The following is a 13,140-nucleotide window of genomic DNA, read 5'->3' as shown; positions in this document are numbered from 1 at the left end:
TCAGCCACAGCAATGGGCGCATCTCACGGGAGCAGTAGAAAGACCTGTGTAGGAGGACAAAGATGAGTGAGAGCACCCTGGGCAAAATCTTAAACGTGGACACAGCTGGCTTTTCTCAGATGTGAACAATGCCGCCTTTGTTTCAAGAAAAACTGCAGGGGTAACAACCATTTGCTTTTTGCTTTTTTGCAGCAGCAGCAGGAGCTCAACAGACAACCAGGTCTGCCTCTCTCACGCTGCACTGTGCCTATAGGTTTCATCGTAAATACCCATAAAGCCGTGATAATATCAGAATAACAGCAAGTGACAATAATCCAATACAAGCTCGCCACCCATCCTGAAACGTGCATTGTCAATTTTACAAAGTGCAATTCTGTGTAATGTTAGGGGAGGTCATGCTCACACTTGCTCTTTAATCCAATTTTTCCCCCTTTCATTCTTTTGGAGAACAGGCGTCGAGTTGTCCGCTAGGTGGCGACCTTGGTCCGGTGCGGCTCGCTCACCTCGGACTCACCTGGAGCCGAACTATCAGCACAGTGAGAGTGCTGCGAGCGCGAAGGACTGAGACTGACGCAGTGCATTTCACTCCCATACTGGAGAGTTCAGGAGCGCTTTCTACAGTTAGTTAAGGTGTTGCTTTTTCTAAACCCCAAACACACACACACACCAGGCAGATTGTATCTTGTAGCTCACAGTCAGTGTGAGTTGGACAAATGTGCGCTATGATTCCCAGTCTCATGCGTCTGAACTGTAGTGACCACTGTTTGGTGTGTGCAGAGGTGTGTGCCTATTTGTGTGAGTGTGTGTGTGTTGGGGGGTAGTTAATGATTATTTCCCCCCGTCTCTTCTCTTCCCACCCCCAGTTCTTCTCGTTTCCTATATGGATTGACGGAGTCCGCGTCAGAGCGCACGGAGTGGACCCGCCTCCTGGCTGTGGAGCGCTCAGTGCGTTTCTCTTCCCCCTCTGTCCGCTTCAGACCCATATTCCACTGGGAGAGAGAGAGGAGAGAGCGAGGGAGTGAGTGAGAGTGTGTGTGTGAGAGAGTGAGAGAGAGAGACAGCAGGACCTGGGAGAAGAGCACCGAAAGAAAAAGAGGAGAGGGGAAAAAACGCAGCACCGACACAAATGGCACTCATGGCAGGGATTTTGTTCACGGCCACTTTTCTTATTTCTGGGATTTCTACATCTCTTTCTTCGTCACGGATATATCCCCCAAATGAAGGTAAGGTCGCTGGGAGGAAAATTAACTGCGGCGGGACTTCATCCCCGCTCCCCCGCGTCTGTGCGGCTTTTGCGCCGCGGAGGCTCACTTTGCCGAGCCCCAGTAGTTGCGAGTGCGTGGAGCCGCGACGAGTTGGGTCACCTTTACGCACTCAGCGGCTTCTGCGGAGCTTTTATGCGAGCGAAACTGGAGTGAGAAGTGCCTGACCGAGCGCGCATCCGTTGTTTTGGGTCGGACTTGGATCGTGCCAGCTGCGGAAAGCCTGGGAGTACTGATACTTTTGCCCCCTCTCCCCTCCAGCAATACGTGCTGTTTTCTGTAGGACAGTGAAGGAGACATCTGCTCCCCCCCCCCCCCCAAAAAAAAATAAAAAAAATAAATACAATTTAAAAAAGCACTTCGCACAAACATGTGTCGAAAAAGAGAAACCAAATGAATATACGAGTCAGTTTGGAGACTCGCAAACCACACATCCGACTGACAAAGCAGCTCTTAATCCATCATTTTCAGAAGCATCCGCAGCGATGTCTCCTGCTGTCACTTCGTCATTTAGGGGAAAAAATCCGAATAAATTCTAAAAGTTTAGCTTTCCTGCCTGGCGCATTACATTGACGCCGACACAACAAAATATTTGTCGTCGATTCATTCAAGATTTTTTGCCGATGATGTGTCAGATACACGTTTACTTAAAAAGGATCAAGTGTTAAAATGAGAACTATTTAAATGAAGTGTGGTGTATCTCATTCAAAACATGCGCTCGGAGGTCTTCGGGGCTGCAGTCGCCTGCTCGAGTCCCGGAGCGCCGCGTGTTAGGTCCGCTACAGATGAGGCTCAAACCCACTTTCTACTGTAAACACTAATAAAATCAATACTTTATTTTATTAAAGACGAGCCCATTAGTTGCACGTCTGTTCTCTGACGGACTCTTTGGTGTGCGTCTGTTCTGCTCGGCACAGCAAAGCTGTCCGACACAACAAGTCCACAGTTAGAAACCCCGAGCGCCGTTTAGTTGGGACTCAAAAGATTCAAATTTAAAATGAGTCTTCATTGTGCACGATGATGTATTTCATGTGCTTACGTGCTCGGTTTTTTATTTAATTATTTATTTATTTACAACACATGCAGCTGATTAAGCTTTTTTCCTTTCAGTGGGAATTTAAAAGAAAATTTAAAGGACCGCAAATATAAAATAAATTTGATCCCTTTTTAAATTATAAATATATTCGTGAATTTTTCTTGTGCGTGATGTTTTACTTTTTTGGAGAAAGTATTGTGTTCGGTTTTCTGTCTGTCACTGTGTTTTTTCCCCTTTTATAAAATGCTTTTTCTTTTTTTTAAATTTTTATTTTAAGTTTACGCACGAGGATTCAGTCAAACGCGTAAAGCCGACGGTGAGCAACCGATAAAATCACGATGTGAAAGGCTCCGGGGGAAACGCGTTTGTCGTTGATAGAAGATCCCTTTGCTTAACGAAAATCAATCAAACCACATCTCTTAGGCACAGCAAGGAATTACGCAGAACAAAGCCTTCACATGTACATCTTTGTAACACTTGCTGGCCCACAGTTTTTACTCCTGAACCATCATCATGAGAAGATTTCCTCAACTACATAAATCGCTTTAAAGCTTTGTGTGTGTGTGTGTGTTTGCTTTAATCATTTAAAAAAAAGGAAGCCATTTCTCCTCCTCAGAGTGTAAGGCCTAATTGGATTATATGCCAGTGCTGATGTTGTGTGGACGGTCTGAGACTGCATGCTCACTTCTCTCATTCTTGTTTTCCAGTCACGTTATTGGACTCCAGAGCTGTACAGGGGGAGCTGGGATGGGTCTCCAACCCGACAGAAGGAGGGGTAAGTGCTGCAAAGAAGTGTCCCCTTGTTAGGACGCATGGTCCCCTATTGGGAAAAAATAGAGAGATGATATCCATTGTTGGCAGGAGCTGTAGAGTGATCCGCCAAATAGATACACAGCCCCCTTTGATAAGATTCTGTCCTGGAGAGCATTTTATGGGAATATCTTTGTTGTTGTATTGCGTGTGTGTTGGTGTGTGTGTGTGTTTGTGTGCATCTGGGCTCAGGATTAGATCATTTCACAAAAAAATGAATAAATTCATTTTTTATCTTATATAGAGGCCACCTGTAACCCACCTCGAGACCCACATCGGGTTCAGGAAGCTGCTTTGAGAACCATGGGGTGTGTAAGCACCCCAGTAACCTCACAAGCCCTGTTCCTCTTTCTCTTCTGCTCCCCTCCTCTCCAACCACTCTGTAATGGTCAGATGCGGGGACCGATACTCCAGCGGGCGTCGGGTTTCCTGAATAGACCGTGGATTGAATCGGCCTTTGTGGAGAAACTTTATATCCCTTTCCACCATTGAGTCGAAGCGAAAGCGAGAGGGAGAGGGAGAGGAACTTGGCAGCTGAGAGAGGGTCCTCTGGAATGGATGAATGAGGGGGGGGAAGTGCAGTGGGGTTCAGCTCTTGCCTGCAGTATGACCAGCTACAAAGCAACGGGGAATAGGATCGACAGAATGTGTGATCTCTGGTGGTTCTAATTGGGCTACAGTGGATCTGGTACGAGAAAGAACAGGGGCCGCAGAGCGCCCCACGATGGCCACAAGTGTTAGATTTTAGTTAAACGTAAGGCACATGCAATGCCTTAACCTAGCCTAAACGTGAATGTATAGAAACAGGTAAATATGTATTCAGATGCATGCTGGGAACTAACCCTCACCCTAACTAGCCTTTTATAAATAAAAAAGTAGGTTTTGATGTTTTAGATAAAATATTCATTTTTTGTCCTCTGATTGTCCAAACCTGGGGGGAAAAAACAAATTTCAAAGGCCAATAAATAAATAAATAAATTTTAAAATCACAAATCGTCAAAGCTTAGAGGTCAGGGTCACTCAAACGACAGAAGGTTAGTGATCGTCAGTCAGAAGTCACTTCTTCCAGTTGTCCTGCTTGCACAAATGTGATGAAAACCACAATTAAGCCTTTTAATGTTTTATGAAAATGAATACAAATTAGCAACCGCCATGTCAGCTAATGAATATGAACCCAGGGGAGCAGGATCTCATCTTGTGCATCTGTTGCGAGCTCTGTTGTCGGCCTCTCTAAATGAACTTGATCGGTGCTGCGCTCCGGTCCTCCCCTCAGCCATTTTATCACAAGCAAGTGATTGACAGGGTCCCGGCAGCCGCGCAAAGCCTGCATTCACCCTCTCATTATGACCAATTGGCCTTATTCTCCCTCTTTCTTGCTATCGGCGGGGGGAAAGGTGCAGCGTTATCTCAGCGGTGCTTGATTTCCACAACAAAAGCGGGGCTGAAGCCAGAGAGCAGGAGGGAAATGATAGACATTTTTCTAAATCCTACAGCCACAGCTATGTTTAGCATTATCGTACCACTCTGCTTTGGGGAAATAAGGCTTAAATCCAGATTGTTTATGATAAGGCGTCAAGTAAAATCTGGCAGCCTGACTCACATGTTTCAATTTTTTTTTCTTTTTTGTGCAGTTTTCTAAATGGCTGAAACGACAACGGCCAAAAGCTTGTCTGCTCTTGTTTACAGCCCAGCTCAGTCAAAGGCTCTATTTAAAACACACGGTAAAAAAAAAAATCAGAGGCAGCGGGCTGCTCCGAGGCTCTCGAGAAATACTTGCGTTTCCTCAATGGTGCCGTGTAGAGAGAGAAACTTTATTACGAGTTGAACAAACATTCTCCCTGGGTAAAAAATAAGTCAGACCACACCGGGTAATCTGTGCACCCCCCGCGCAAGCTCATACTGACATCAGTGCCAATCATGTATGCAGATGTAGAGCAGGCGCACATTAGATCATTAGCAATCTTCTAATGCCTAGGTGTGTGTTTGTGTGTGTGAGACGAAGATTTTGTGTACAGCTCACCAAGTAATTGAACTGTAGGCATTGCTGAGCCAGAGACCTAATCACATATTTCCTTCATAGTGGAGGAGAAGCAATAAATATTAATATCTTTGCACAACTCTATTAGGTGTCATTCATAAAATATGCATTAATTTAAGCCATCGATGAACTGCTCTGCTTGGCTAAACCAACAAAATGCTCTTTTGCGCTGTATTGCTTGGCGCAAACTGGCACCGTGTAATATGTACTTGGTGCTTAATTGGTTACATATTACACATTGGCAGTTAGGAGAGCTTTTATGTCTGGCATTTTCTAGATGTTCTTAATGTTGAACAAATTTTCTTTACAGGTTCCTTTTAGCTGCTGTTTGGAAAATACCATTTTCACAAGCAGATTTAAAGTTTAAACTCTCGTCATCCACCCAGTCATTAGGGAACCACTTAGGGTTAGGTTGCTGAACAACCACAGTTTAAACTGGAAGATCTAGCTTTTCCAATTAGCTCTTCTATGCATTTGGCCCTCTGTTGAACACTTTTAATTTGGGAAAGCTACATACAGGAAAATTCCATATAAAGGGGTAGATTTGAAACTAACTCTAAACCAGTCACTGGTGACCTGGTGGAGATGAATAAAGTTTAAGAATTTCCCTCTGGGATTAATAAAGTCTCTCTGATTCTGATTTTAACATTTTATTATTTGTTTCCTTTCCCCAGTGGGAGGAAGTGAGTATTATGGATGAAAAGAACATCCCCATTCGGACGTACCAGGTGTGCAATGTCATGGAACCCAATCAAAACAACTGGCTCCGCACTGACTGGATCCCCAGAGGAGGTGCCCAGCGAGTCTACATTGAGATTAAGTTCACTCTCCGAGACTGCAATAGTCTCCCGGGTGTCATGGGAACCTGCAAGGAAACCTTCAACCTTTACTACTACGAGTCCAACAACGACAAAGAGCGCTACATCCGAGAGAACCAGTTCGGCAAGATCGATACCATCGCCGCAGATGAGAGCTTCACTCAGGTGGACATTGGCGATCGTATCATGAAGTTGAACACAGAAGTCCGGGATGTGGGAGCCCTGAACCGCAAGGGTTTCTATTTGGCTTTCCAGGATGTTGGGGCGTGCATTGCACTTGTTTCTGTCAGGGTCTTCTATAAGAAATGTCCTTTAGCCGTGCGTAATTTGGCCCAGTTTCCAGATACTATCACTGGAGCTGATACTTCTTCACTTGTGGAAGTTCGTGGTTCATGCGTGGATAACTCAGAGGAGAAGGAGGTGCCCAAGATGTACTGCGGGGCAGACGGCGAGTGGTTGGTGCCCATTGGGAACTGTCTGTGCAACCCTGGATACGAGGAGCGCAATTCAGAATGTCAAGGTAAGGAATTGATATTTGTCTATGGCATTTTTTTGGCTCCTTTCTCGATTTATAGACCACCGTCCCCCCTCTCCTCCAGTCCGTCCCACCCTTACAATATCCTGTCTCTGTCTTTTTGTCTTTATCTCGTGTGTTTTGTTCTCTTTGTTCTTCCCTCTCCGTTGGATGTTTTTATCTCCTTGCTCCCTAGCTCTCTACAGCCTTCTCTCCAGTGTTTAGTTGGGTGATAGAAGCGGAGATGACTGTAAATGGAGTAATTAGTGGGCCCACTGGGAGGTGTTGTGCAGTGGGATGCATCCCAGGAGAATTGGTGACACGGAGAGAGGAGACTAGTGCTCCAACTGGTTTGCACTAACGCTGTGTCTTTCACCCCCCCTAACTGTTCTTTCTCTTATTCCCAATAGAGCCTCAAGCTGTGGAAAAGAGATAGACAGCTTTAGAGGAAGAGAAGGAGAGAGAGAAAAGGGTTTATAATTCCAAGCAGGTATGAGAGGAGTAAAAATACACAGCTGGGAGATGGGGCTGAAATAGTTCTATTTGGTAGGAGAGGAATAGCCCTTTGTGGACAATTATTCTACTCTTGGCTTGCCGTGATCCTATACCAGGCAGTTTGATGAGGTTTTAAGGTCAGCACAGAGTGCTTCCCCCTTCAGACTTTTTAAAATCACAATCATGATAGAGCTTGAAGCCTGTTGGTGAATTTAAAATGATCCTAGGAATGCCAATCAAAAACCCACCAATGGATCATTTCAAATTTCTGTCAGTTTCCAAGCTCTTCATAAATGGCATTTTTGATTGCCTCTGACCCACTTTAACTCCCTTGTTTCATTGCACCCAGTGGTCTGTGGCTTATGGTATACAGTACTGTGACGTTAATAACATCTAGTAGGATTCAGCAGCTGTTTTGTTGATCAGTCTTTTGCCAAGCTGGGGGCACAGTTGTAAGCTGGCCAGATGAGCGGATGCCAGTTCTGCCAGGAAAGTTTATTGGTAAACCCCGGTCGTCACCACCCACCAACATCACACAGAAAGCAGTGGGCCGCAGCAGTGAGGGGTCAGAGGCTGGGCACGGGTGATTAACAGGGGGGCGGACTACTACACCTCTCCTAATTTACGAGGCAGCCTTTATCTCGGAGGACTAATTGCATGACAAACAGGTCTGGTGATTTAGGGCTACCACTGGCTGCTCGGGGGTGGGGGAAAGGCAAAGGGGTTCAAGTAGTCACAGATGGAGGTTTGTGTGTATAGTTCAGAGTTTATTTGTTGAGCGCACTGTACGATCAGTAAGAATTCTCCTGGAGTGTTGCCACCTCCTCGGGGTTCAGATGGCTCCAGCCAGGTTTCTATATCCAGAGTCAGTTTTAGAGAAGCAGAGAGAGAGAAATCTGCAATCAGTTTACCACAACAACCTCTTATGACTCAGTATGAGAACCCTGATCTCATATTGTATACCATAACTTCCATTTTGTTGCATCATTGGAAATGACTTCTTATCTCTTCCCTTTAATTCTCGTTGAGATAAATAGCTGTTATAGTCATCATAGAAGGCAATAAAGGACTTGGAAGCTTTGATTTTATGTGACTAATGCAGTATTGTAGTGTTTGCCAGCTTGGCACCAGCACTGTTGCTCAAGCCAATATATCCATTTAGTCCCCATATCACTGCATCTGCTTGAGTTTGTTTAAGTTTACAGTGCCAGTACGCCCACTCTATTCACTTTTACCTACAGTTCTACTCTCTTTCTAAATTTCACTTTCAGCTGGATAACATGTGTTGGCTTTATTTTGATTGTGGGTCAGGGACTTGTGGGTTAAAAGGTGCTGGTCCTCAAGTGCACAGATGAGCTGGTTAATATTTCCCCATGTGACAGGCTCTGGGGGGGAGGGCCTCCGCTTTTCTATGCCCGTGTTGACAAACAGACTTATGCAGAGGTTTGGGGTTTCTTTGTGGTGAGGGTGAAATTAAAGGAAACATGAGTTAAGGTGTGATTTTTTTTTTTCAGTATTGTTTTGCTGTTTTGAAAATGTGTATGAGAGTGTCAGCCTATGAGGTGGTTTGATAAAGTTCAAACTGTTTTTGTTTAAAAGGTTTTCTTTGGTGCAGTTGTGTGAGTGGTGTGTGTGTGTGCTTGTCCTGTGTACGTGCAGGGTTACAAGGGCACCCTGGCCCCTGGTTCCCAGCCCAGGATGAATGGGCTCCCCTCCATCATTGTTTGGGGCAGCAGCGGAGCCGTCTGAGACTGGTGATGTTTGAGGGGGAGAAGGATTTAGAGGGGGAGCTGACAGGGGATGTAGGACTTGTATTCTCTACCCCTGGCAGAGGTCAGGGGTCATCCCCTTCCGCATCCATCTTACTGCAGTGTATGACAGGGTTGGGGATCCAGGATTGATTAAGATGTCAGGGTTTTGACAGCTGTGGTAGGGGGAGTGTGTATGGGTGTCTGTGCCTTAGGTGGACCTAGGGTGACTAGGGTGTATAGCCAGGGCCAAGGCAAGAGGGACAACCGGGGCACTGTGGGCCAAGGGGCCCCCTGATCTAAGGAGAGGGGACTGTCTGTTTGTGTTTGGGATCTCGTTCCCTGTTAACCACCTCGCCCACTCTGTGGGGAGGGCGCGGGGGTCAGCTTGTTGTCTCACTCCTCATCTGGTGAGGGAGTCCCTGCTGTTGGAACTGCGGGAGTGTCTCTGAGGTAATGCAAAGAAGAGATTGGTGGGCACTTTGGCCCATCATGTGTATCATCATGGAGAAATGATAATTGCCCGCTTTTTTCTTGATTAGAAGATTGATCGAAATAACGTTTTTGGCAGTTGTTTTTTCATGAATCAGATTTTAAGTTGTTTCCCTCGAAGCTGCTTCTGTTGTCATGTGTGTTTGTTGGGGATGAGTAGCTTGTTTAAGGTGTGAAGTTGACAGATGCTTCTGACACTGCAGAATGCTTGCACATAGTTGAGCTGTGAAGCTTTCACTCATAACTGCCTCTCATCACAACACAAACAAGTTTCTACTTCTTTGTGAGCTTTCTCTAGAGCCTTATCCTAATCCTAACTATCAAAACTAAATGTTCAACCTTTAGTCTAATTCTGTTGTAAACCCAGTTTTAACGTGATTCCGATTCATCAGCTGTGTGGTCTGTCCCACAGATCAGACAGAAGGCCCTGCCTTGCATGTTTTAAACTGTCAAAGTGTATGAGAGGACATTATATGAACTGAGGCTTACTCTGACCATAATCACTACTTTCCAAAGACCCTAACCCCTTATTTTTTTGTATTTAGGTTTAAATACAAACATGTAATATCAATTGGATCAAATTGAATAATCAAAACTTGTACCATGTTTAATATGAGCATCCACTAATGTAACAGCATATAAAAGACAGAAAATAAGCAAATGCATGGTAAAATCCACTTTAAATTCCATCTGTGCATTTGCGTCCTCTTTAAATCCTGCTTGTGCACGTGTGTGTGTTCAGGACCCGATTGTGATGTCGGTGTGCGATCGGAGCATTTTTGCTTCAGCAGTCTTTGCTGAGCTGGAAACTCTCATTGGTATTGGATTAAGAGGTTTTACGGATGAAGTTTCTCTCCTGTGCTCCGTTCATTATATGTGTGTGTGTGTGTGTGTGTGTGTGTGTGTGTGTGTGTGTGTGTGTGTGTGTGTGTGTGTGTGTGCGTGTGTGTGTGTGTGTGTGTGTGTATCTAGGTCTCCCATTCTATCCCTCCCTCTGTTGACAGTGTTAAATATGCGCTTGGGAGCATCATTCTAAATTCACCACGTAATTCTATTTAGCCCGCCGGTCCCGGGTGACTTTAAATCCACAAACTCAGTCCCTTGTTCTCTCCCCCCACCACCACTCCTCCAACCCCTGTTTTGCTCCCTTTCTTCCTTCTCTTCTACATATACACAAATTAAGCATTTGCATCTTCCTTTTGGTTGTCTTTTTTTTTTCTTTCTGTTCCATGTCTTCTGTCTCTTCAGATTTCCTGTTGCTTCAGCGGCTATTCACAGGCGTTCCTCCTCTTTTCATATGTCTCTTTCTCCTTTCATAGCCCTCCATTTTTACTGCCGAGTTTCTGTAAGCAATTTTCACCCATTCACGCTGTCTTTTTTTTCCTCCTTTTCTCTTCTTCTTTTAACCCCCCTTTTCTTCTCTCTGCTCCGGCCGTCGAGGTGGTTAGTGTTTGTCAGCCTGTCTCTGGTGGCAGCAGCAGGAAGTGGGCTGAATAATGAGATTACCTTCGCTGTGGGGAGGGAGGCGGCACACCAAACATCATCACCCGTCACTCTCCCAGCGAACACACATGCGCGAGTGACACCCGAGAGCGTGCGCACAAACCCCAGTCATCTACATCTTGGGATAAACATTTGACACACGTATGCTCGTGCAAACAAACTCTATATATCCAGGCAAATGCATGGAAATAGACGAAGCAGTGAGACGCATGCACGCGCGCACTCACAATCTTTAGTTTTAATTTCGTGCGCACACAGACCCGCACTCCGAGCAGAGTGCAGCAGAATGGAGGTGAATGTACTCATCACTCTCGCTGCCACCAGAGAGGCTCATTTTGTGCCGCTGAATAGAGACGAGGAACGGAGGCTATTACCAACGGAGAGCAGCAAAGAACAACAGATGCAGAAAGAGAGGACAAAATGTCTCACGAGGAATCCTTCAACTCCTCCTCCCTTCTTCCTCGTTCCTGCTAAAATAATTGCTTAAGGGATTTTTAAATATTCTGCTGTTGTTTTCTTCTGATTAAAAAAAAAGAAGCAGTCCTCTCAGCTCACACAAATCTTCCCTCTACTTGAATGGTAAAGAAGGGGAGGAGGGAGGTGGGGCGGGGATGCTGGTGGTAATACAGCCATCATTAGTCGAGGTGCTGAAATGCTTTTCCTGCTCAGGCGGCCGTCCTGCCTCTGTGTTTGTTCCCTTCATGGCTCGACACTCATCACCCTTCTCTGTTTCTTCTCGTCGTGCCCTGTTTAAGGCGGGAAGCCACCGGTGATCAAGCATGACCCGGGTTGATAGCTGCAGTACTCCCACAGTGCCAGCTACACCTCAGGGTGTATGACTATGCTGCTACAAGTATCCATGTTTATCCATGTTTTTCCTTCTTTCTTTTTTTTCTTTTTCTATGCAACTTAAGCTCCTCTGTCACAATTTACAGTTGGGCCTCATTTCTGTTTCTAACACCAGCTGGAAGAGAGATCTAGTAACTATATTTAAAATGAGCTAAAGGATTCAATAAATCACCAGGACTGTTTTCTGAAAAAATTATTTAAAGGCGCACTAAATGTTGTTGTCATTGGAATCAGATTGATATAAGTGTTTTGAATAGATTTAAATCGAGCGCAGCACTAGGTCAAGCAATTCAAACTCCATTCAGTTTTTATTTATACAGTACCAAATCAAAACAACACTTACCTCAAGGGCTTTATACTGTAAGTAAAGACCCTACAATTATACAGAGAAAACCCCAACAATCAGTTGAGTCCCTTAGGGCAAGCACTTGGTGACAGTGGGAAGGAAAAACTCCCTTCCCACTGTCACCAAGAAATCTCCCGGAAAGTGGTGGACTTCTGCTGCGACAGGACAAAGACACACTGTGGAAGAGAGCCAGAGATTAATAATAATTAATGATCAAATGCAGAGTGGTGTATATTACACTAAGGTGAAAAAAGTTGAGAGAAGAAGAAACACTCAGTGCATTATGGGAAGCCCTCAGAAGTCTATTACTAAGGGAGGATTCAGGGTCACCTGATCCAGCCCCAACTATAAGCTTTATGAAAAGGAAAGTAGCTACCAGGGGGGCAGATCAGCTGATCTCAGTGCTAACCCACATCAGCTGACTGCTCAATACATTCTACACATATCTTCGGCCAGACTCTCTATGAGCCCACTCTTTATCCTGCTTTAGCCTCCTGCTGCACATCTGCAAGCAGATTCACAATCCACTTCCTCCTGTCATGCTGCTTCAATCTGTGTCATATCTGTTATCGTCAGGGCTTGCTCTGTTCTGTGCTTTTTGTCTTGCTGCCGCTCTCCCATGACAGAGCACTCCTGCCAAAGACAAGTTACTGCAGACGGAAATCTTTCTTTGATTACAGTGGGTCTGACTGAAAAAGCAACAAGTGTCAAATCGGCTCCATTCGATGCTTTGTTTAGGTTTTTCATTAGGTAGTTTAGCCACACTGGAAAAAATGACAGGTGTTGTTTTAGCTAAATTAATTAGGGAAATTTGGGGACTTCTGTTTTTGGTTGGACACTGTGGTACACAGTGGGAACGAATGATCCACAGAGTACAGAATATACCGTTGCTTCCCTATTAAGGCCACAAATCTCTAACACTGTACAGCAACTGTTGATGAACTTGGACCTGCTTTAAACTTTTGAATAATCCGTTTTTTGTAATGATCTGCTTTTTCAACCTATAATGGAGCATTTAAGCCTTCAGCTCATTTTAATTTCATTGAAATACACTCGATATTGTGAAGACACACTACTTTTCTTAAGTACACTATGTTTGTAACAGTGCAGCTTACATGGTTGTCAGCTGGCATTAACAACATATGGGCCATGAGGATGATAACATTTCTCCTCTCCTCTCCTCTCCTCTCCTCTCCTCTCCTCTCCTCTCCTCTCCTCTCCTCTCCTCT

General features: G+C 45.0%; 1 protein-coding gene across 2 annotated transcripts in view; it reads left to right on the top strand.

Annotated features, from left to right (window-relative positions):
• Positions 1-984: 984 nt before the first annotated feature.
• Positions 985-13,140, top strand: part of epha4l (eph receptor A4, like) — a 62,448-nt gene continuing 50,292 nt past the window's right edge. For both annotated transcript variants that reach the window (XM_080888928.1, XM_080888927.1), the window contains exons 1-3: positions 985-1,223; positions 3,006-3,073; positions 5,821-6,484. In XM_080888928.1, the coding sequence (XP_080745054.1) occupies positions 1,127-1,223; positions 3,006-3,073; positions 5,821-6,484 (829 nt within the window). In that variant the 5' untranslated portion in view covers positions 985-1,126. The remainder of the gene's footprint in view (positions 1,224-3,005; positions 3,074-5,820; positions 6,485-13,140) is intronic.

This window comes from Rhamphochromis sp. 'chilingali' (genome assembly GCF_963969265.1).
Source record: "Rhamphochromis sp. 'chilingali' genome assembly, chromosome: 8".
Lineage (NCBI taxonomy): Eukaryota > Metazoa > Chordata > Actinopteri > Cichliformes > Cichlidae > Rhamphochromis > Rhamphochromis sp. 'chilingali'.
This window is presented reverse-complemented; position numbering and strand designations above follow the sequence as displayed.